At 48.4% G+C, this 24,089-nt stretch overlaps 1 protein-coding gene, 1 long non-coding RNA gene and 1 gene segment (V, D, J or C); 1 reads left to right on the forward strand and 2 right to left on the reverse strand.

The window, feature by feature from the left end:
- LOC130147486 (immunoglobulin kappa light chain-like) overlaps nucleotides 1-6,048 on the reverse strand; it is a 28,122-nt gene extending 22,074 nt beyond the window's left edge. For 4 of the 9 annotated variants that reach the window (XM_056334696.1, XM_056334699.1, XM_056334692.1 and 1 more), the window contains exon 1: nucleotides 1,419-1,547. In XM_056334696.1, coding sequence (XP_056190671.1) covers nucleotides 1,419-1,461 — 43 coding nt within the window. In that variant the 5' untranslated portion in view covers nucleotides 1,462-1,547. Of the gene's footprint in view, nucleotides 1-979; nucleotides 1,299-1,418; nucleotides 1,554-3,159; nucleotides 3,455-3,565; nucleotides 3,723-5,428; nucleotides 5,740-5,854 lie in introns of those variants that run through there. The other 5 variants (XM_056334689.1, XM_056334688.1, XM_056334698.1 and 2 more) reach the window with 4 other exon arrangements.
- On the forward strand, nucleotides 159-23,949 carry LOC130147488 (uncharacterized). Of its 2 annotated transcripts, none has more exons than XR_008821251.1 (3): nucleotides 159-681; nucleotides 6,693-7,134; nucleotides 20,472-23,949. It is a non-coding gene; the product is annotated as an uncharacterized LOC130147488 (long non-coding RNA). The 2 variants fall into 2 exon arrangements; XR_008821250.1 differs by lacking the exon at nucleotides 159-681 and having other exon boundaries at nucleotides 6,234-7,134; nucleotides 20,472-20,682; nucleotides 20,787-23,949.
- Nucleotides 13,631-14,684, reverse strand: LOC130147487 (T cell receptor gamma variable 5-like). The segment is given in 2 exon segments: nucleotides 13,631-14,025; nucleotides 14,147-14,684. Coding segments are annotated over 2 exon segments (423 nt in total).
- Nucleotides 23,950-24,089: the final 140 nt, after the last annotated feature.

Raw genomic sequence — 24,089 nt, forward strand, 5'->3', positions numbered from 1 at the left:
AAAATGCCGTGCGATCCTATGAACAAAGGCAGCACGAGAGAGCAGCAGTTCCTGGCTGAGCGCTCTGTCTCACACGGCTGACGAGCCCTGAGGATGCCAACAGGGTTCTGTGAAATCCCTGCGCACTTGCGTGCTGAAACTAAACGCACAAGCCAGAAGTGTTCCTCTCTGGCTCTCCTGCAAAATGCTTGCTGTGCCCAGGGCCACAGGCTGGCTCACTGCACATCTGAAGTCCGTCTGTCAGAGTTGACGGTTTCAGCAAATCTTCCTTCCTTCGCAGCCCCCCTCTGTATCCTCTCTGCCTTCCCGTGCAATGAAAGAAGGGGATGGTTACGGGCAGCACATCACCAGCTGCGGTAGGCAAGGGACTGTAAATCTCCGGTTCAAATCAGTCCGTGTGGGATTCGGTGATGTGCCAATTAGGTATGTCCAGGGACTTACTGCTGCCGACACGTAGAGCAAAGGCGAGTACAGTGGGGGACTTTTCCTAGACATGCCAGGCAGCGGCAAGCCTGTCGTTCACATCACGAAGGTTCTTTCCTCAGCACGTTGTCTTTCTTCTTCTGCCTTCTCTTTCCTTGGGGAGAACCGTGGCTGCACTGGGAAGTCAGTGCAACGTTTGCTGCCCTCGGGGGCCACCAGACTTCTGCCGTGGCTGTGCAGGGAGCAACGAAGGCGCGGGTGAGTTTCCAATATTTGTGTGCTAATTCTTAAGGCAGCGGAGGCTTCCTCTGCCCTGGAAATAGTAGATGTGTGTTTGAAGACCAGAGTGCTGGTGATGGCCCAGGCTTTGAAGGGACGGTTGTGCAGGGGTGCAGGGTTATCTGCTCTTGCTGGGTAGCAGCACAAGGTCTGTCTGCAGCTGAGACCAGATGGAGTGAGGAGATCAAGGCAGTGGCACAGTTGCAACCCTGTGGTTCACATGCTGAGGGAGGGTTTTTGCCTTGAGGATCTTTGCGTTTCTGTCATGGTGAGTGACTCAGTATCCCAGTAGGCGCAGTAGTAGGTAGCAGCATCGTCTGGAATGACATCTTTTATTGTAAGAACACAGCGGTTCTGGCCAGAAAGCACTTCAACCATGTACCTGTGTGCTTGAAATCCACTTTCAGTGTGAGCTTTCCCTCCTGAAAAGTACAGAAACCTCTCTGGAGCTTTACCCTCCTTCTGTTGATACCAGTGTATGACGGTGCCATCAAAACTTGCCCCTAATATCTGAATTTCACATGTCATTCGTATACTCTTTCGAAACTTGGTGATGGATCTAGGGGTCTGCACAGGATTTTTTTGTGCAAATGCATCTAGGAAAAAAAAGGAGGAGACATGATGTCATCATCTGGAGTTGTGGGATTTGGGAAGATGCCTGTTGGCACGGCCATGGGTGCCTGTGAGGAAGGGTAGGAAAATCAGGAAGGACTCACAGGACCAAGCGGCTGCAGCCAGGAGCGCTGTCAGCAGCAGCATGCTTGCTTGTCAGGCTCTGCTGTCGCTGAGAGTCAGAGGAGAGTGAAAGGGAGCCCAGGTGGGGACAGCGCTGTGTGGGAGGAGGAGGTGACTCCTTGGGCGGTCTTCAGCCAGGGGTCTTCTGCGCACATGCAGATGGGACACAGTTGCAGAAAAGCCTCTCCAGGCTGGCGAGCGCTACGGTCGGTAAGGCGGCTGCGGTCCTGTCTGCCTTTCAGGTAACGAGGGGAAGGATGGTTCAATGCCGGAGTGTGGCCCCATCTCTCCAACTCGAGGCAGAGCCCCAGAAAGGGCTGCAAGCACGAGCAGCTCCAGCTGTGTAGCGGGGTGCGAAGGTTTCAGCTGGAGGCCACCCTGGTATCGGAGGGTGCGTGCCCTCGCACGGAGGGCTGAGGGGAGCTGTGCAGTGTCCGAGTGGGTGGGAGACTTTCCTCCGTATCACTGGGGAACTCCTTTGGTGTGCAGCACAGTCCCCTGGCTGTGACATGCCCGAGTGCCGGGGGTGCCCCGTACTGGTGCTGCCCTTCACCGAAGCAGCTGGGTCCATCAGCCCGCAGCACCCGGGGCAGCTGCACCGCGGGGACGCACCTCCACTTTGGGTTGGAGTGCGGGAGGAAAGCTACAGCTGCAGGCTCCTGGTTTCAGAGCTCAGTTGAGATGCCAAGGTTTCTTGGAAAGGAGGGCTGGAAAGGAAACGCGCGCCCTGGGAGGGCTGCTGTCAGCAGCTGTGGCAGAGGGGCATCTCCAGAAGCGGGATGGGTGCTCTCTCTGCTCAAATCAATGTTCACAGTCTGTGGAACTGTAAAACCACCACCATGGATGTATTTGTGCTCATTTTGAAGGTCCAGGTGCATTAGGGGAGTATCTCACTGGACACTGAGCCTGTTACTTTCTGTCCTAACTCCTTGGAGTTAGGAGGCACAGAACCATTCCAGTTTTCTGACTTTGCTGTCAGGCAAATGCCAGCTTCCCTAGAACCAGTCATAGATCGTAGCACCTGTTTGTAGGACTCAGTGTAGGTAATCCAAAGGGCTTGAGAGTCTGTGCTTGCAAGGGGTGTAGCTTGTGGCTGATGTTTTCCATTCTGTCCTGGACGCAGGCGAGAACCTGTGACAATAAAGATCAGGGTTTCTGGGCTGTCGTAGGAACTTGTGATGACTGAAATGCAAAGGAAGAGAAAAGAAAAAGATGAAGGAGGCTGTGCGAGATCACCTGGTCTTCTTGCCTTCTGTTATATTCATATCGTTTTTTTCCAAGAGAAGGACTGAGGGGTTGGAGATACGTTTCCATGCTCCAAGGATTCATATAGAGAAGGGAAATTCACAGCTGGCATCTATTCACACACACGGGCAGGGCATGTTGACTGTCAGGTGAGTGCTTTCAGTACGATTAAGCCTTCCTTTTAAGAGCAATGTTTCATCATATATTTACTCTCAAGTGACTGGGACTCTCCAGTTTCTGGATGTTACAGGTGCGTGTGAGCACTGAAATGAGATGATGGTTGTTAAGATCCTGTGTCTCACAGCTGTCATGAGATAGTGTTGTTTTTCCTATCGTGCTGCAGAAAATCATGGGGGGGGGTGGGGTGGGGGTGGTGCAATAGGGAAGCATCGGAACTTTTAGCAGAGTTCAGAGCGCAAAGCATCTTTTTGTAGGGCTTATCTCTGCCCAGTTAACACTGTGAGGCTCTGATAAAACCAATATGTACAGTAGTAAGTGCCAGAATCCCTCGGGGTTAAATTATCTATTGTGAGATAATAGAGGGGCTCAGTAGAATGCTTCTGAGCTTGGAATCTCCTTCTATCGCTATTGTCATCAAAAGTAGCTGTCTGTCTCCACATGTAAAGTATCCTCTTTGGCGGCTTTCCAGGAAGGTGCTGGTACCAGTGCACGACATGTTCGTTGCTCAGTCGGCAATACATGCTGGCAGAGCTGCCCGTCACCTTCCCCTGCAGCACTGGGGTTTGCACTGGCACTGCCTGTGCATCTCCACCTGGGAGGGGAAGCAGAGAAATCGGGTGAAGGGAGGAAACGGATGAAGTTTGGAGCCTGGGTTGTGTCCTCCACCCAGGGAAAGGAGAGGGGAGAGGAAAGAAGGGCTTACGGGACCAAAATGAAGTTGCAAGAAGGACTGGGAGCAGGAGCGTGCTGCCCATGTGCGTGAAGCCTGGAAATGGAGACAGAAATGTTATGGAGCCCTTCAGGTGGAGAAAGCCTCAAACGTCTGGGAGGAGGAAATGACTCATTCGGCACATCAGAGGCCATCCTTCAACTCACTGCCAGGGAGGGCGTTACATTTACTGACAAGCTAAACCACAGCAGTAACAGTGTAGAAAGGACATAAAGTACTCAGTCTGAAATTACACTTCTTCATCTATCTGTCTATCTGCTGTGTTCCTCTCAGACTGCTGAGCTCACACGTGAGAAGTCAAACTGTTCAATCCATCCTTTCCCAAGGATGCTGTCCTCTCCTCAGGCACCAGCTGTCCCAGAATCACGCTTCACCAGCCCTTCCTGAAATAAAGTGCCGGCTTTGGTAGCAGACCTTGGGTTATTCATCGTGAACTATCATCTCTTCATCTTACCTGAAGCATCTCCAAGCCGTCTGCTCAGTCTTCCCCACCTACCCCAGACACGGTGAGGTGAAGCCGGGTTGGAGCAAGCGTGACTCCCAACCAGCTGTTTTACTGCTGCCTGCTTTTTCTTGTACTTTCTGTCATTTCAGAGCCCTGAAAAGGTGCCCTGCCAAGCCTCCACAGCAAATGGTCCCTTGGGCAGCAGCCACCACACTCCAATGCTCTTCCCTGAGAGAGAGATTTCTCATTTTGTGGCCCAAGAGAAAGACTTCACTCTGGATCTCTTTTTGGTCTTTGTCAGCAGCAGCGTACCCAACTAACTGTCCTCTCACCACCGGCACAGAAAGCTGATATTCTGCTGTCCTTGCGACAGATACACCCCTTGGTGTCAGGTCCTGCAGTGTAGGCATAGCTACAGAGAACAAACCTGACCCAGACTGTGAGCAGGCAGCTCCCGAGATGGAGACTTTGTCCTGATTATGTCCACTTAAGTGTAAAAGCCAGCAAGGAAGGTGTCTTCCAAGGCCAAACTAGAGCTGCAAGAAGAACCTGCAGCAATGATGTTTTCAGACAAGACGCCGGGGCCTGCAGGCACTTAGGTAATGAATGTGGAGGAGGAAAGGACTGTCCTGAGGGGGTGTGTGATGCACTCGCATTGCGTGAAACACTCACGGGAGCACAGGGTTGTGAGTGGCGTTGCCACATAAGTGAACTCTGACTGCGGCTCTGCTGCCAGCTGTCTGGCTGAGCGCTGCTGTCTCACCATGTCCATGCTTTCCCTGCTTTAGCCTGCAGCTTCCTCCTGTAAGCGGTCTTCACAACCCTGTCTTGGGACCGTCTTTCCAGGAGTTGCCCAGTGCAAGAGATCCTTGCCTCTAAGAAGGAGTCCTCAGGGTTAACAGTGTTAAAAGCAGTCATTGTCATCACAGCCATCAAGATGGGAGTGACCAGTGGTGAGTGTCACCAGTATCCTCATCATGACCTGGATCTGAAGTCTGCCAGGCTGGATCTTCAGAGCAAATATTCCCTGCCGATGCTCCCTCCCTCCAAAGCCAGCGGTTCTTTTTGCTGGCTCAGACTACTTGGGAAAGCGTCTGTGCTATTCAAGGACGAGTCTGTGCTACTCTATAATTCGGGCATCAAAGCATCACCCACAGGAGTGCTCCTTTTCCCCAGCACAGCGCATTCTGCCAGCTGAGCTGCAGGACGCTGCATTTTGCTGCTTTTCTGTGTGTCTGTTACTTATGCTTGCATACTCAGCGTAAACCTGTTGGGATGTTTTAGAGGCAGGAGGGTGCGGTGGTGGTTCCCCGCATTTGAGAGAAAGCCGGCCGCTCAGGGTACAGGCAGCTTTCTGCACAGGCTGCCTGTGGTCTGCTAGTTCTGTGGTACCACCAGTAGGCACAGTAGTAGGTACCTTCATCGCTGGAGCTGATGTCATTGATTGAGAAAGCACAGATGTTTGTCCCTTTCTTCAGGGCAGAATACTTGTTCCTGTAGGAGTTATCATCATAAGAAGCTTGTCCTGTTCCGATATACAGAATCCGTTCGGGAGCTTTGGAAGGTCTGTGTCGGTACCAATGGATAAACGCAGTCTGGAAGTCAGCTATGCCCTCAGCTGCACACTCAATCCATGCAGTTTCAGCCAGCCCTCTGCTAACAGATACGTGGCTCTGCCTCAGAAGCACTTGCTCTTGTCCATCTAGAAAGAGGGAAAGAAACCAGAACAAACGTTCTTAGCCTGCTACTCATTCTCACACGGAAGTAGGGGATGCCTCCTGCTGCTTCCCCGTGCCAGGGTGACATGGGGAACTTACCAGACCAGGCTGCAGCCAGGAGCAGGAGCAGGAGCAGCAGCATCCCGAGGGCTGTTGCTGGCGTCTGCCTCTGGGAGGAAGGAGACGGCTGTCCCGCAGGGACGGTGGGCTGCGGCTGAAGGAAGGAAATGACTCACTTGGGCATCACCCCAAGAGGCTGCCCTGGCAGCAGGCGGGTGACGTTGAGATACAGCAGCATGACTGAACCCCGCTAAATGTTAACGGTCAGATTATAGCTTTTGCACCAGCGCCTCAAACTCACCTTCCCGCTCTTATGCGCATACAAATACAGTTGCTTTAACTCATTTAACATGTAATTTTGTGGTCTGAAGCAGATTTTACCACTGCTGGCAGACTTAGTTGAAAGCTGCTAAACAATGCCTGGGGTCAGGTGTTGTTGCTCGGTTGCACCGCCAATAAATCAAACAAACAAACAAACAAACGAAAGAACTTGGAGCTTAAAGAACGGGAGGGGTCTTTAATTGCTGCTCATCACACAGGTCGAACTCCAAAGTTAGGGGAAACACAGAGCAGCCACTTGGGAGCTCAGGAGCAGTATTGCTGTGCAAGTGAGATGCTGCCCCCCAGAGTGGTATCTCCTAATGCCAGGTATTATGCAAAGCCACACAAAAGCTTTACAGCCCTCCTAGGCTTAGTTTAAAATGAAGATGATTAGGGCAAGCAAAATGAGGAAATTATTCCATGTAGTTTAAAGTCATTCTTCACAGGCAAGGTTGCTGCTGGTTCCCTCCAAAAGAAAACAAAACCACATCCCCTTTCTTTCTTGTCATAAGGTTATCTTTCTTCTGATGTCAGCCAGTTATTTCTTTTTCCACAGACTATCACATAGATCCGGGAACTGCTGCCCTACGGTTGTGGCTGTGACAGGAATTCGATCTTCCACTCTTCTGTGAAATGCAGCTGCTACCCCAGTGCTCACCATGCTCTGGAGACCCCGTATTGGAGACCGGTCCCAATGGGTCCGCGGGGATCAGAGCCCAGTGCTCCTCTGACTTCACCTGCCGGCTGTTTGGCCACAAACAGAACAGGGGTGAGATAAACCCTAACGTCTGTCCTTTTGCAAAACAGAAATACATATCTGTGTGTTGTGTCGTTGCTGGTTTTTTGCAGGCTCACTGCCGTGTTGGCTGAGCAGCCCCGCTGGAGGCGATGAAGAGACTGGCGTTTGCACCTAAATGAAGGTTTGGTTGGCTCCAAACGGAAAACAAAGAGAAAACAAACCCAAGTTCTCTGCCAGCAGGGAAGGACAAGAAAGATGGGTATGTTTACCCGGGACCTGCAGTCCTGAGCAGCGCTTCCCGTTCTTTTCACTTCTATCTTTCCGTTCTGCCACAGAAATGACGTAAGCGGGGCTTTATTCCAGAGATGTAGCTGGAAGCGGGGTAGGAATGGAAAGGCTTTTCCCTCTTCTAGCTAGCCCACCCTGCCGTCCTGTAAACCCACCCTGAGGCAAGTGAGCTGAAGCTATGAAAAGGCCCTTTCTGTCGGTGAAGTGCTGGCGCAGGCCGTGGCGCCTCTGCAAAACGCCCGCTGGCCCAGCAGCGCTGCGGTGCCCGCCTGCCCGCACGGCGTGCCTGCCCCAAGGCCTGGTCAAATGCTTCAGGGTCTGGTTCAGAGAGCAGAGGGCCCCCGCGGCTGCTACTGCCGCACATCCCGCCTGGCACCGCAGCAGGCAGCGCAGCCTTGCGGAGTTACTTTGCACGTTGTCAGGGCGCAGGCAGATTTGGTGGGGCCCGTCCTGATACCAAATTTCCCCCCATTGGACTTGTTTTTGAGGATGAGCCTGGAGGACATGTAGGCAATGCGTGTGGGAGCTGGGTTAGGCCTCTTTCGGCACCAGTGAGTGAAAAGCTGGTGAACAACAGGATCGGAGACGTGGCAGTTGATTGGCACCGAGTGTAGGGTGATTTTTCATTCCATGGCAATACCTCTGAGGCTGCTTTTCTATCATTTAGTCCCATTCATTCTAATCCTTGAACATCAAACGGCATCCTGTGACGTAGCTTCCACCTGAAATCCCTGTTCCTACAGGCAGTGTGTGGAGTTACCCAGAAGTGCAGAGCAAGCCCCAGTGTTTCAGACTTTTACTGACCACCCCAGTAATGAAAAACCGCATAACAGGGTAAAACCTACGTTTAGCTCTCTAGCTCAAATGGAGGTGCTTGAAACTTATTTGAGATCTGCAGGACATCTGTAGTAAATTGCTCATTTTTGTGTTCCTATGATGTTCCAAGAGCGCCATGTTCAGAATATGCTTTCTATGCATCTCACGTGGTTTACTCTCCGATTTTCTTATCAGAATGGTGTGCGCTTCCCAAGCCAAAGGCGATGCCTGGGCCCAATTATTTTTATATCAGCTGGCGTTAATCGGGCAAGCCAGACTGTCATTAGGAAGGAGTTCAATACTGAGGTCCAAAGACCTGCTGATGAGCAACCCTTTCCCTCAGCTATCTCCCGTCTCCGCTGCTTCTTCATCCAGGCCATCTGAAAAAACAGGCTTTATAACGACAGCTCACTGATACTACTGCTATCAGGGTTCTTTGTTTTTCAAGTAGAAATGGGTTGCTTGCAGAAGGTACTTCACAGTGCTGGGAACATCGTATGTCACACACTTCCCATTTCTGCTCCCAGATTGACTGGAGTTTCTCATCCCAGGTCACAGGGACACTTTTCAGTCGTCTCAGTGGGATTTCAAACGTCCTCCAATAACTGAAGACAACCTGCACACAGGGAATTTTTTCCAGCCTGGCCTAACACCTGTCAGCTTCTTATGGACAAAAAGGGTCTCCGCTAGGGAAAGCAGCAAATCAAGCAGTTTTTACATTTTTTGCAGCTCAGTGTAGAGAAGCAGCGATTGGTTTTGATGAGCCCATTTGAGCCTTTTTTGAGACACAAGTGGTCAGGTCTCTGTAACAGGTGGAAGTGAATTCAGTGTTGGCCATTGTTCTGATTTCAGCTGGGAAATTTTTAAGCTAAGAGTTTAATAATACTTTCTGCTTGATATATCTGATGAAAGGTGTATCACAGCAACTATGAAGAGAATGTAAAGCCATTCACATGCTCAGCAGTCAATTACAGTGATTAATAAGAATTTAGGTAAGTTAAGGTTTGCCTCCCAACAGTTTTCTTGTAGATGCTTCTATCTTGACAAAATATTCACCTTCAGGGCTGGCTTCTTCCTTTGTTCCAAACTTACGCTTTGTTGAGAAGACGTGAAAATGAGCTCAGCTATTTCAGCAAGGCCGACAAGATGAAGAGGTGCATGTTGCAAGGAAGGAGCTGTGAAGAATCTCATGAGAGCATTCTTCAAACATTAGGAGGTTTTAGGCCTATCTGGAACACCAGGGATGTCTTGGATAAGGAAAGAGTCTGCTCCACACCTCTGTCACCCCATCCCATCGCGCCTTGAACGTGGAGACATCTGAATGCAGCTTCTCCCCCTCCACTGGTGCTTTGACTGTGGCTTTGGTTTGTCTTTCATTCTTTCTCCCTGGCTCTCTCTTGTACTTTCTCCTTTTCCCTTTTTCTCTTGCTCCTCCCTTCCTCTCTTCTTTCCTTCCTTCCTTTGTCACTTTCTCCCATCCTCCCTCCCTTTCTCCCATCCTCCCTCCCTTCCTTTCTTCCCCCCTTTCTATCTTCCTCCCTCCCTTTCTCTCTCCTTCCTTCCCTGCCCCCCTTCCTCTCTCGCTCTCCTCCCTCCCTCCCTTTCTCTCTCCTGCTCCCTTCTTTCTTGCTTGCTCCTTCCTTTCATTATCTGCACCTGCTACCACCATTTAGGTCAATGCTCAAGGCACTACTGACTTTGGCAGAGTCAACCCAGCCCTTTCCTGGGAGTGTAAAACACACAAGGTGCTGGGAAAGCCGGTCACTTCCACTGCAGCTGGAGCTGAACCAAGCGTGGGGGAGCACTCTGCCTGTCTCCTGGCATACTACAAACCCCAACATGTTAAGGGGATCTTCCTTTTATTTCTGCTGGGCTTTGGCTGAATGCTCCACCTCGCAGAGTGCTGAGCCCTCACACTGACGGCGAGTCAAGAGGGAGTGACAGGAAGGGGCTCCAGCTCCCACTGACAGTGAGAATCCCGTTACCAATACCAAGTGTGGGAAAAGTACATTCTAGAAGTGCACCTTCCACTGCAGACCAAATGTTTATAATTTCATGTTGTAGCACTTGGCATCCATCGCTCTTAGATCTTTAAACAGCATCTTGTTGGTTTCCTGTCTTAATGGCAAAAGAGCCAGAAGCGAAGGCCTGTGGCAATTAGGAACGAGGTTTGTGGCTTTCTGGGTGGGATTAAAAACAACCCTTTGTCTGACTTAATTCTGCAAAACTACAAAAAGCTGCAAGATCAACAGCAGTGTGGCACTGGCCCAGGACTTGCCCATCACTGCTCCTGGAGACAGGCAAGTCCAGAGTTTCGTACCCTGACCACTCACTCCACGTGAGGTGCAAGAGGCAACACCGCCTGGAAAAAGAAGGTGGACTGCTCCAATATAGATCCTGGTCTACCCTTTGGCTCCTGCTGGAAGGTGTAGACCAATGCCGCGTAATCCTGGCAAGGGAGTTCTTTGCAAGTCAGCATCTGAGAAATATCCATCCTCTGACACAAATTATGATTTCCCGCCCCCCCCCCCCCCCCCCTTAAAACTTTGCTTTACAAAAATAATATGCGATACAGTACTGAATGCTTTTTTCAGAAAGCCTACATCTAGATGGCCCTCAGCAACTTCAGCAGCACTGGCTTTCTCTGTTTCTCATTAGTGTGAGTTAAAAATAATTTCGGATATGGAGCCCTTGGTTGTGAATCTGCCAGAGTGCTTTGCATTCTGTAGCTGTTGCGGGAAGCAATAGTAAGGCATTTGGGTCTTCTGGGACTTAGAAGAGTAAGTGAACGCAGTGTTTGTAGCCCTTGCTGGTACCGCAAGTTCAGGCTGTCAGTCAAGACAATGTCCAGACCCTGAGGTAGGCCAGGCTGTCGCCCTTCGTTTCTCCTGGGAGGTGGGGGAGCTCCATTCTGGGGACTGCTAAAACGAGATTAGCTTAGAAACAGTCTAAGAAATAATCTGATATGGAGAACAAGATGGTCTGCAGGGTCGGATAGGTGCCATAAACTTCACTTCTAACTACAGAAAGCTTTGACACTACTTCATAAAGAATGCTGAGAGTGTGTATTTAAGTACCGTACTTCTGTAAATAGCTCTTGTTTGTGCCTGACTTTTCTCTGATGAATAAACCATAGCTTAGGCACACCTGCCAGCTACTTGCCAGCTGTGTGGCTTACCTCAAGTCACTGAACAGCCCAGGGCAGAAGAGTCAACAACCGAGGATAGAAGGACAAGATGATCCAACATTGCTGATACCAGACCACATAATTAGACTGGAGAACAAACAGGAGTCTAATATAAAACCCAAAAGAGATATTTTTGGAGGCCATTAATTAATACATACAATGACCTTCCAAGACAGGAGACTAGCTAGCATGTTTTTCAAGAAGCCCAAAATCTTTCCTAGCCCTGCCACAGCTCCTCTGCAAAGGAAGTTCTGATGTACAGTCATAGTTCAATCCTAAGGGAGACAAAGAAATTAAAAAATATACAAACTGATACCTTGCCCCTCCACAAAAAAGCAAACAAATTGCTGAAGAGACAGTGTTGGCTTACTTTCCTGTTAAAAAAAGAGCAGAGCAGGGCTCAGCCACAGCTGGGGAAGTGAGTTAGGATCTTGCAAGTCGTTTATGTTTGAGACGCTGAAGCAGTATTTAGCTCTGTGATCTCTGACATCCTACCACGGTGTCAATCTGAGTAGGCGCAATAGTAGTTTGCAGTGTCATCTGGAGTGACTTTGTTTATTGTAAGGATACACAGTCTCTGGCTAGGAAACTTTTCAACCATGTACCTGTGTGCTTGGAAGTCGCCACCTACTACTGTTCTCTCTCCATGGTAGAGAATCCTCGTTGGAGCATCATTCAGCTTCTGTCGGTACCAGTGTACGATGGTGTCAGAAAAGTCTCCATAGATGCCTTTAAAGTCACACATGAGGCGCACAGTGCCTGCAGATTTGGTGATGGATCTAGGCGTCTGCACAGGACTTTTTTGTGCAAATGCATCTAGGAAAAAAAAGGAGGAGACATGATGTCATCATCTGGAGTTGTGGGATTTGGGAAGATGCCTGTTGGCACAGTCATGGGGGTGCCTGTGAGGAAAGGGAGGAAAACAAGGAAGGACTCACAGGACCAAGCGGCTGCAGCCAGGAGCACTGTCAGCAGCAGCATGCTTGCTTGTCAGGCTCTGCTGTGGCTGAGAGTCAGAGGAGAAGGAAAGCAGCGCTGGTGCAGAGTCAGCAATGCCGTGCGGCAGGAGGTGGGGTCTCCTTTGGGTGGCAGCTGGTGACACTGTGCATGAAGGCAGAGGAGCACGTCCCCTGAGCTCTCACGGGGAGATGTGAGGGTGGGGGACTCAGCGAGAAGGGGAAGGAAGGAGGAGACTGTCCCCTGCATGGGGCTTTGCTCTGTGGACAGACCATGGAGGGCTGTTGTGAAGCTGAGGCAGTGCTGCTCCCCTGTGAGACATCCCGAGGGTGTGAGCGGTGGTGAAACCATGGGGGACGCGTCTCTTTGTGGTCCGCATCAATTTTACTCTCACAGAATGGGCATAGCCATGCCACATGCTCCGCTGAGTATGAGTTCTGCTTCAGGAAGCTCTCTGACACCGTGACAGGACCACACGGGACGGTTTCTTGAGAAAGCCATCAACGTTGCCTGCAACACTGCAGGTGCTGGAAGCCACTGTTTGTGGAGGGCAGAAGGCAACAACAAATAAGGGTGATTCACTGGACTCAGGAATCCCTTTGGAAAAATGCCGTGCGATCCTATGAACAAAGGCAGCACGAGAGAGCAGCGGTTCCTGGCTGAGCGCTCTGTCTCACACGGCTGACGAGCCCTGAGGATGCCAACAGGGTTCTGTGAAATCCCTGCGCACTTGCGTGCTGAAACTAAAGGCACAAGCCAGAAGTGTTCCTCTCTGGCTCTCCTGCAAAATGCTTGCTGTGCCCAGGGCCACAGGCTGGCTCACTGCACATCTGAAGTCTGTCTGTCAGAGTTGACGGTTTCAGCAAATCTTCCTTCCTTCGCAGCCCCCCTCTGTATCCTCTCTGCCTTCCCGTGCAATGAAAGAAGGGGATGGTTACGGGCAGCACATCACCAGCTGTGGTAGGCAAGGGACTGTAAATCTCCGGTTCAAATCAGTCCGTGTGGGATTCGGTGATGTGCCAATTAGGTATGTCCAGGGACTTACTGCTGCTGACACGTAGAGCAAAGGCGAGTACAGTGGGGGACTTTTCCTAGACATGCCAGGCAGCGGCAAGCCTGTCGTTCACATCACGAAGGTTCTTTCCTCAGCACGTTGTCTGTCTTCTTCTGCCTTCTCTTTCCTTGGGGAGAACCGTGGCTGCACTGGGAAGTCAGTGCAACGTTTGCTGCCCTCGGGGGCCACCAGACTTCTGCCGTGGCTGTGCAGGGAGCAACGAAGGCGCGGGTGAGTTTCCAATATTTGTGTGCTAATTCTTAAGGCAGCGGAGGCTTCCTCTGCCCTGGAAATAGTAGATGTGTGTTTGAAGACCAGAGTGCTGGTGATGGCCCAGGCTTTGAAGGGACGGTTGTGCAGGGGTGCAGGGTTATCTGCTCTTGCTGGGTAGCAGCACAAGGTCTGTCTGCAGCTGAGACCAGAGGGAGTGAGGAGATCAAGGCAGTGGCACAGTTGCAACCGTGTGGTTCACATGCTGAGGGAGGGTTTTTGCCTTGAGGATCTTTGAGTTTCTGTCATGGTGAGTGACTCGGTATCCCAGTAGGCGCAGTAGTAGGTAGCAGCATCGTCTGGAATGACATCTTTTATTGTAAGAACACAGCGGTTCTGGCCAGAAAGCTCTTCAACCATGTACCTGTGTGCTTGAAATCCACTTTCAGTGTGAGCTTTCCCTCCTGAAAAGTACAGAAACCTCTCTGGAGCTTTACCCTCCTTCTGTTGATACCAGTGTATGACGGTGCCATCAAAACTTGCCCCTAATATCTGAATTTCACATGTCATTCGTATACTCTTTCGAAACTTGGTGATGGATCTAGGGGTCTGCACAGGATTTTTTTGTGCAAATGCATCTAGGAAAAAAAAAGGAGGAGACATGATGTCATCATCTGGAGTTGTGGGATTTGGGAAGATGCCTGTTGGCACGGCCATGGGTGCCTGTGAGGAAGGGTAGGAAAATCAGGAAGGACTCACAGGACCAAGCGGCTGCAGCCAGGAGCGCTGTCAGCAGCAGCATGCTTGCTTGTCAGGCTCTGCTGTCGCTGAGAGTCAGAGGAGAGTGAAAGGGAGCCCAGGTGGGGACAGCGCTGTGTGGGAGGAGGAGGTGACTCCTTGGGCGGTCTTCAGCCAGGGGTCTTCTGCGCACATGCAGATGGGGCACAGTTGCAGAAAAGCCTCTCCAGGCTGGCGAGCGCTACGGTCGGTAAGGCGGCTGCGGTCCTGTCTGCCTTTCAGGTAACGAGGGGAAGGACGGTTCAATGCCGGAGTGTGGCCCCATCTCTCCAACTCGAGGCAGAGCCCCAGAAAGGGCTGCAAGCACGAGCAGCTCCAGCTGTGTAGCGGGGTGCGAAGGTTTCAGCTGGAGGCCACCCTGGTATCGGAGGGTGCGTGCCCTCGCACGGAGGGCTGAGGGGAGCTGTGCAGTGTCCGAGCAGGTCGGAGAGATTCTCTTTGTGCTATGGACTTGCTCAGACAAAATCTCTGCTTTTGGTAGCTGATGCTTCCGAGGCATCAGCTGGCACCGAGCATATCCTGCTTCTCCTGCGCCTGAGGCCAGGCGGCTCATCCATACCAGGAGAAGTGAGTTGGGATCTCTTAAGTTGTTTGTGGTTGAGACGCTGAAGGAGTATTTGTCTTGGTGATCTCTGACATCCTACCACAGTGACGGTACCAGTAGGCGCAATAGTAGGTTGCAGCGTCATCTGGCATGATATCCTTTATTGTGAGAGTACACAGTTTCTGGCTAGGAAACTTTTCAACCGTGTACCTGTGTGCTTGGAAGCCGCCATCTACTACTTTTGCCCCAGCGTGGTAGACAATCCTCTCTGGAGCATCATTTGGCTTCTGTTGGTACCAGTGTACAGCGATGTCACGAAGATCTCCATAGACACCTTTTAAGTCACAGTCCAGGCGCACACTGTCTTTAGACTTGGTGATGGATCTAGGGCTCTGCACGGGAATTTCTTGTGCAAATGCATCTAGGAAAAAAAAAGGAGGAGACATGATGTCATCATCTGGAGTTGTGGGATTTGGGAAGATGCCTGTTGGCACAGCCATGGGCGTGCCTGTGAGGAAAGGGAGGAAAACAAGGAAGGACTCACAGGACCAAGCGGCTGCAGCCAGGAGCGCTGTCAGCAGCAGCATGCTTGCTTGTCAGGCTCTGCTGTGGCTGAGAGTCAGAGGAGAAGGAAAGCAGCGCTGGTGCAGAGTCAGCAATGCCGTGCGGCAGGAGGTGGGGTCTCCTTTGGGTGGCAGCTGGTGACACTGTGCATGAAGGCAGAGGAACACGTCCCCTGAGCTCTCACGGGGAGATGTGAGGGTGGGGGACTCAGTGAGAAGGGGAAGGAAGGAGGAGACTGTCCCCTGCATGGGGCTTTGCTCTGTGGACAGACCATGGAGGGCTGTTGTGAAGCTGAGGCAGTGCTGCTCCCCTGTGAGACATCCCGAGGGTGTGAGCGGTGGTGAAACCATGGGGGACGCGTCTCTTTGTGGTCCGCATCAATTTTACTCTCACAGAATGGGCATAGCCATGCCACATGCTTCGCTGAGTATGAGTTCTGCTTCAGGAAGCTCTCTGACACCTTGACAGGACCACACGGGAAGGTTTCTTGAGAAAGCCATCAACGTTGCCTGCAACACTGCAGGTGCTGGAAGCCAAGTCTCACTGGGCAGAGAGTTGCTCTGGTCTCCTGACACTCGGCCCCCCAACCTTCCTCAAGCCAAAGCTGGCTACACTGACCTTTGACCTCTTTTTTCCTCTAGCCCTTCCTCATTTTGCTGCCTGAGCTTGTGAGTGCTCAGACATACAGACGGTTATCCTGGGTGTTTTCTCCCATACTTAAATACAATAGAAAATTTAACACACTTGCAGGGCAGTCTGGAATCAGGTGTGACAACGTAACATTGATAAGACATTCAGCATAGTAGGACTTGATAGAAGGAGATGAACGACAATTATGCCCTCTAAGAAATGTTTTGAGGCCAAGAGCTTATCTTTTTCCACAATACCATCTCACCTCTTCCTCTGCATATTGCCCTGCCTGTCATCATGGTCAAGGAGGACACAGCTCCAGGTGACTAATCCTCCTCCTGTCTTGCTATAGAAAGCACAGTGCAGTAAGTAGGCGTCCTCTCACCCCAATAAAACTCCTACACCACCCAGGGTCTGTGACATCAACCAATGAAGACATTGGTGGTGTTTTACTGTGCAGGTTTAGGTTCTGGTAATAAAATGGTGGTGGCTGTGTAGCTGTGGTGTCACCATGCACACACTGTATAGGGCTGGCTCTCCAAATATGTCCCTCCTCCAGAGGAATGGCTCCATGCTCTGGCTGCTTTACCTCTGCTGGCACAGGCATGCCCATTAGCAGCCTGGTGACAGGGAACTGCCAGAGTTTGACCTCAGCCCCCTGCCTGGTCTCAGGCCAGCTGCAAAAGCTCGGGCTTACAGAGATGGAGAACGCCCAGCCCTGCAGCAAGCTCAGCTGGGCACATAAGTGGCCGGTGCTACCCAGCAAGAAACATCTCTGTGCTGAAGTGCCTGACTGGAAAAAACCCCAAGCACAATTCTTCACCCTATCCCCAGTCTCCATCTGTTTTGCTTATTGATTGACGTTGTAAGTTCCTAGGGATAGGGACAGTTTCACTGAGCATTCTTCTGAAGCACCTAACACAGCAATGGGTCAATCACAAACCAGATATAACCATGACAGCAATCACAGTAACTGGATTTGTTTCCTGCTAAGTGTTCGTTTTACTACATGGGGGATCTCGATTAAAGAGTGGTCCTGAGTTTTGTTCACAGATGAAGAGCAGCCTGGTTCCTGCCTGGAGTATTGGTAATCAGATTGTATCCAGGAGGCAAATGAGAAAGGGTCAGACTGAACGTAAAGGAAACATTATTTTCATTGATTGAAAAAAAAAATGTTTGAGAGAGGAAAGTTTGGAGTTTTTCAGGACTAAAGCGAAATACTCACTTTGATGTATTTTGAAAAATATTGTTACACCTTAAAGCATGCAAAAAGGTGTACTGAAAACTTATGCATTTATTTCCAGTCACATTCATAGCTGGAAGGAAAGAGAGTGGTATCCTGTTAATAGCCCTGGGCAATCAGGACTGTAACGTCACCGCCAAATTCTCTGTCAGCAATGAAAGCAAAGATATTTAACTCTGCCCTCTTCAAAGTCAGCACAAATCTCTGCAGCCTTCAAGCATTCAAACTGGGTGAAAGAAAACAATCAATTTTGGAATCTGTCATATTAATGAGAAACTACCACAACATTCCCAAGGTGTTCCTCCTGTTATGGCCTACCTCCAGAGTTATGGCATCTGGTGGCCATCTGGTGATGGACTCAAGGCAACTCACCACACAAACCATTCGGTACTTCCACAGGGCATGAGAGTTTGCTCAAAAGAAGGTCATTTCTGTAAGAGTAAAATCTTTGAATAGCCAAAGTAACGTTACATAAAACAAATGTTGTTTACATAAAAACAAGTATTGTTGTTCATTTGCTCATTCATCATGTGAACATAATTGGATTAAAATTTCAAACTCATTCCTCTTCATTTCTTTATTAGGAAGAGTTTGAAATCCATTGAAAAATGGTACTGTCGCAAACCACTAAACGTGTGAAGCTCTGCCAAGAGCCTCTACCCCTGGAAACCAAGTTGTTTCATCAGAGCATCTTCTCCTGTGCTGATAAAACTCACTGCCTGTTGTTTACCAATGTTCCCAGGGCTGATGCAGAGCGAAGTGGACTGATGCCAGGCCCACCTAGGAGCCTGACACCCCTAAGGGGAGCCAGAAGCCTCTGGAGCTAACAGGAATCTCCTGCGTTTTAGGTAGAAATGTATTAATACTACAGAATTGGGACCGAAACGTTCCCTTCCATTCCCTGGTTTCTGCACGGTAGAGCAATTTTTGCTCTCTGGAATGTTACCTTGTGGGGCATCAGACACACGGCCCTATATAAGCAATGACCAGGACCTTTAAAAACATTAAAAACCAGGGGAAGACATGCACTTACAGGGAAAGAGACAAGCTGGGGAGGCTTCCCGGAAGCTTCCACGCCTGTGCTGCTGCTCCTCAAGGACTGCAGCATTGTGTGCTCCCAGGCAAGGAGCACTCTAGGGCTGAAAGAGCAAGAAGACAGCCAGAGTCCTAAACCCTCTGATAGGAAAATAAGGAGACTCACCAGCTGCTGTTACTTCAAGCCTATCGGGAAGTTTCAGGCTTTGACAGCGAAAGGAAAGGGGCATGGGCTCACACCAGGGCTGAAAGGGGATGCATGGTCACGTCATCATGGTGTGAAAGCCTGTGAAGGTGGGGGGTGTCTCTTTTTACTGCAAGGGACCTCTACAAAGTGTTTGGTATTTGAGAGGGAAGAGGGAAAAACCCCGAGACAATCTCTGATTAGTTCCCATTTGGTAAACTGGAAGAGTGGAACAGTCTTCAAAGCACCAAGACTGTGCATTGCGTCCTACTGAAAGGCAGGCAAGAAGCACAAAGCAGCATGCAAAGAGACTGCTGCGTTCAACTCACTTCTGACCCTCAACACTCCACTACTGGACTTTGGCACTGATGAAAGTCAAACAGTGCAGCACGAACACCTCAGAGCCACAAGTTGAGCCGGGCTTTCAGTCACCCCAGTGAAACCAGGACAAACCACGGGCAGGCTGAACAGAAAGAGGCAGAGACTGGAGGAGACGCAAGAAAATTACAAGGGAAACTGGCTTAAAAAAGTCAAAGTAGTGTGAAAGAGCTCGAAAATGAAGTCATTTTTTGTTTTAAAATGTTTTCCCATAGTTAATAATCTAGCTATTTATTTAAACACAAGTAGATTATAGAATTATTTTAAGCAGAGGTAGCGTATAAAATTATATTTTTGCCTCTTAAATCAAAATTGTCTCTTTGAATTGGACCAGCTGAGTAACTTGTTACTTGATGCAGATTTGCCACGTTTGGTATACAGCATGCGTTTTAATACGTATGAGACGCAAGGATAAGTTGTGTAATGTCTTATGGTTTTGCTTCTGTTATTGCACTGAATTTGCCCTGCGCATCTGCAGGTATGAGGCAACTCCAGATAACGAGAGATACTAATGCTACAAACTCGTAGCTGAAGGTTGAGCCAAATGACAGCTAATTTGGTAAATGCAAATGCCATCATCTACCACCCTCTGCTGGATAAGGAGCAGTAAAACCCTCAGAAGCCTTTTTGGAGCGGCCGTGTAGATAGATGCCACAGAGCATCCATAGGCATGGAGGGATGCTAAGAATTCCTCCAATACTCTGAAATTTTTAAGCAAAACAGCTGTGCATCGGTCATTTTTATTTTCATGAGTACTTTTTTAGGTGGAGACCAGTGTGATGCTCTTTCTTCGGCTAGGAGATACCTGAAGATCCTCAGCATTTACACAGCCTTTCCTGTAAAACATCTTATAGGCTTAAAATACAGCATTTTCAATCCCTGCCAATGACTATGGACAACTTCCACTTTCCTTTATATCTCTAAAAGACCTTGGGAGCCACAGCAACGTGCCAGGTATGAGGTCTGTCAGATTTTGGCCACGGAGAGAGAATTTTGTATAACTTTCTTATCTGGTCATTTTGTCTTAACCTGCATAACCTATTCCTCAAGATTACCAGGTTTTTTTTGATTCATTGATACACAGACAGATTCTTCCTTCTACCGCAGGTCAGTGTGTTTAAATTTAAAAACGTAACCAGAGAATTTGAATTACCTGAAATAAATGAAGTGTAGGAAACCTGGAGTACATTCACCTTCTCCTTTGTAGCATGTAACTTGGAAACATAATAATTTAAGTATATAACTACTTATGTTTCCAGCATTTTGATGTTCTTTTTCCAATTATACCTTGTACTACAAGCAGCCTGACAAGGCAAATGCAGAGGCACTATTAGTGACCTGGGGTTAGCCTGGCTTGCACAAAAGGAGACCTGAGACTTTTTTCCTCTGAAAGCAGGTTGAGGACATACAGGACTTCTGCATTTGTCAACCCTCTTCAGCAGATGTGGGTCTCTCTGACTCCTGAAGACTATTTCTGGTGGCTACATGCTACTTTGTTGTTCTCTGCATTGCATTTAGCGCCCATGACTGGACAGAAATCCTGCATACACACAGAGGGGTACTTCTACTATTCTCTGGGCACTTTTTTTTTTTTTTTTTACTAAAGTTTCCTTTAGCTGCTGTTAAACAGCTGAATATGTGGCACAATTCCCTTTGGGATGATTTCACCTTTGCCAAACTAATGTTAATTATGAGGTCTTCATGTCAGTTACAGGAGCCACCATTTGGAAAGTGCTGCAGTTGTGCAGTGATTGAACAGGTCAGCGTGAAGACATCCGTGCAAGAGAAACACAGATGTATTTGAAATGTGGCCAGAGACAGGGTATGCACAAAGACAGCATCAGAGCTGAAGTCACGTGGATAAAGACCTAAGAGAGGAACCTTCGAAAATTTACTCTCATCATACACCTATACATTTGGTGAGATGCTGAGTCCAGAAACATAGCCCCCTTCATATTCTCTAATTCTGAACCTGGACTGAGAAAGTGCCTTTTTCCTAAAATTCCTCTTCTTAATTAAACAGAATTTCTTTACACCAGGAAAAGAAAACCAAAACAGAAGCAAAGTACCTGCCACGCAGTGTCACCAGCTTGCTCGCACAAGTCCATTGCAGTCCCCTCGTCTGCTGCAAACGTCTCGCCACCAGAGAGCACATCAGAGCCAACAGTGACACTGCTGATTCCAGCTGGCTGGAAAAAACACCTTCACCCTCCTTTGTGCTGCTTTCAGACATGTGACCTTGCTTAATTAATTGAACTAATTTTGTAGCTGGGGATTGGCTTATCAGGTGGTGCTTCATCAACTGTCACCTTAGTGTTTAAATACAAAAAGACAGACCTTTTAAATTAATTTTAAAAACTAAAAATGAAATCCGATGTTGTCCTTCAAGCAGCCAGCTGCGGTGGCTTGGAGGCTACTGTAGTACTTGTGGCTGCTATAGCTGTAATATTTGCTCACGCTTTGCCTGCACATGGGTGTGCAAGAGGGGACAGCTTTGTAAACTGTTCCTACAGCCAGTGGCTGCTCTTTCCTAACTCCATCCATCTAACCTACCCATCACGGTCACTTTCTTTTGATGCCTTTGTTCCCTGTGTCAGCTAGACACTAAGAAATTTTCATTAAGCATGAGCATAATGAGACTATGATTTATGTCTTTCCAGCATTAGGGCATCAGCAATCAGGGCATCCTGGAATCAAATGCCACGGGATCTGAGCAGGACTGTACCTCCCCTCCAGCCTCCCCTCCCTCCTCTTGTGTCAGGGACAGGTGCACCCAGCTGTGAGCTCTGAAAGAGGTGGAGCAAGGTGGGTAGAGGAGGAGGAGGAGGAGGAGAACAAGCACAGAAGTGTCATTCAGCTTATGCATTATTCATTATTCGTGAAAGGCTGTAAACCAGACAGATGAGCTGCAAATACACAGTTCGTTCACTCACATGAAATGCTCCTCCATCTTCAGCTATTCCGTCTTGCTTCCAGGGGCCACACTGTGCATAATCAGCCTGCGGATCAGGAGACTGGGTCCCTAAATCTTTCAAGGGTTTATTTTATGTAGAATTAGAAATTACAGCTGCTCTACAAGGTTAGTAGTGTGCGCTGTCTTAGGCATAAATAAGTCTTCAGAGAAACAAAGATACAATGGCTTATTGTTTTAAAATCACACTGAAAGCATGAAATTTGGTAATTTGCCAAGTCCAATGTGATGTATTAATCAGAAAAATCCAAGAAAAGGGAGAAATAATTCTGGGCTAATATAACTCCAGGGGGGAGGGTATCACTGGTACGTAACAGCAGTACAATACTGGAAAGAATTTCCTTTGCTTGCCCTAGAATAAGCTTCTATAGATGTCAGAGAAATGCACTTATTTTATAATATTCATCTCAGGACCTGCAGACATAAAGGTGTCTGAGAGAGAAGTCTGTCTAATAAAGCTAGAGTAAGAAGAAATCCAATACGAGAAACAGTTGTTAACCCAAAATGATAAATACATTTCTATTCATGAACTCCTGTGAGAAAGGAAAATTAGGAAAATTATCGTTCTGGCTAACTTTTCAATGCCCTTCCTTTAACATCTATCATCTTAGCATATGGAATTTTGCAAGGAGTTTTAACGATGTAACAATAATTCTCGTCATCCTTCCTGCAAGACATGTATTTGCTTTGTGGCCCTGAGGTGCGTGCGTGAGGTACAACAATGTACTTCGCGTCAGAATGGAATGCCATATCCACAGTAACCTGCAGCACTTAAATGACACAGGCATCATGTGCAGTAGTATGCCTTTTAGGACACTATCAGTGCATCTAATAGCTAGCAAATAATTACAGTCCTTGCAGCAAGATGTGGACATTTGATGGGTTTTGAAATTATATTTTTCTTTATACTGAGGTGGAATTAAAAAAGGAAGAGTAGAGTGAATAAGTATTTCTTCAGAGCATGTCAGAAGAAACCATGAAGGCTCTTTGCTGTAGACTTTTCCTGTGTATATACAAGCCCAAGTGTGCTGCAAACACCTTACCAGTAGATTTAGCACATCGACCTGTACCAAGGACATCAGAAGAATCAAGGCCAAGGGTGTTGACTTCGACTTGGGTACTTCTAGCACCAAGAGGGCAATAATGGTAACTACATACAATCAGCGTGCAGTTCTTTACCCCTTTTTTACCTTTATTTCTTTACCCTTTACTACAACGGGTAAAGAAATGCTTTGGGCTGATCATAGTGTCCTCTGCTTCCTTAGGGTTACAGCTGTCACAGATGATGGTCTCACTTGATTGTAGGCCCCCATCAAAGAAGCGGCAACATGGCATCCGTGGGGAAACTGGGGCTCCGTTGTGCCATGCTGGTCTGTTGCAGTGATCTGTAGGGCGGCTATTACTGAAATGCAAGTGTTGAGATGTAGTTAAGCAGGAAACTAGCCTGGAGGTCATCAGAGTCTCACCATAGATCAGGTGTAATAGGTTCTTATGACCACCTCAAAGTGGTGCACTGGAGTCTGGAATTTATTGTGACACATTAAAACCAAAATAAAGTTGTTTCCCTGGGGAGATTCTTGGTCCTGGATCACTACTGACTGCCAAAACTGTTGAAGGAATGAAGAGAAAACCAAAGAGCTTTCCTGCAGCCTCCTTAGACTCCAATTGCTCATTGTGACATTTCAAAGCCAAAATCCTAGCTATTACAGTTGAGTCGTTCAGCTTCTTCACAAAACACGGTTATCACTAGACTTGCTTTTGAAAGCTGCTGTATTATGAAAAATAGAGAAACCAGCTTTCCTTCTGTTCCAGAGCAACAAAAAAATCTGTTTCTGAAATCTGAAAATTTAGGAACAAAGTGGAAACAGATGTCATGTGCATACAAAATGAGCTCCCAACCAAAATATCATGAAAAATAAGTGAATTGCTAGGAAAACATAGATATTCCTAAATATTTGCAGCTTCCAGGCATCAGCAAACACAATATAGCAGATTCATGGAGAACTTTCTTTCTACACAAAATAAGTGGACAAGCCAAAAATTACTAAGAGGTAGCAATCTTCAGTTGAGTGACGGTCAAGCAGAAACAAGCTCCCCTGGTGCTTGTGGACTGATACTAGCTGGCAGTCAGAGTCTGGAACAGGAGGAGCAGCTAGGAGACTTGTCGACCTGTGGTTCAGACCTTGTGGAGCTCTGGCTATGACTAGGGTTGAGAGCAAGAATTTAGATGCTGCACCTGCTATGCTGTTTCTTTGGAAAAAGAGGTATTAAAATAAGATTAGATTCTCTAACACAATGTATCAACTATACAGACTTCAGTGTTACAAAACTTCAAAAACACCACAGATGAAAACA

The sequence above is a fragment of the Falco biarmicus genome, chromosome 4 (assembly GCF_023638135.1).
Source record: "Falco biarmicus isolate bFalBia1 chromosome 4, bFalBia1.pri, whole genome shotgun sequence".
NCBI classification, from domain to species: domain Eukaryota; kingdom Metazoa; phylum Chordata; class Aves; order Falconiformes; family Falconidae; genus Falco; species Falco biarmicus.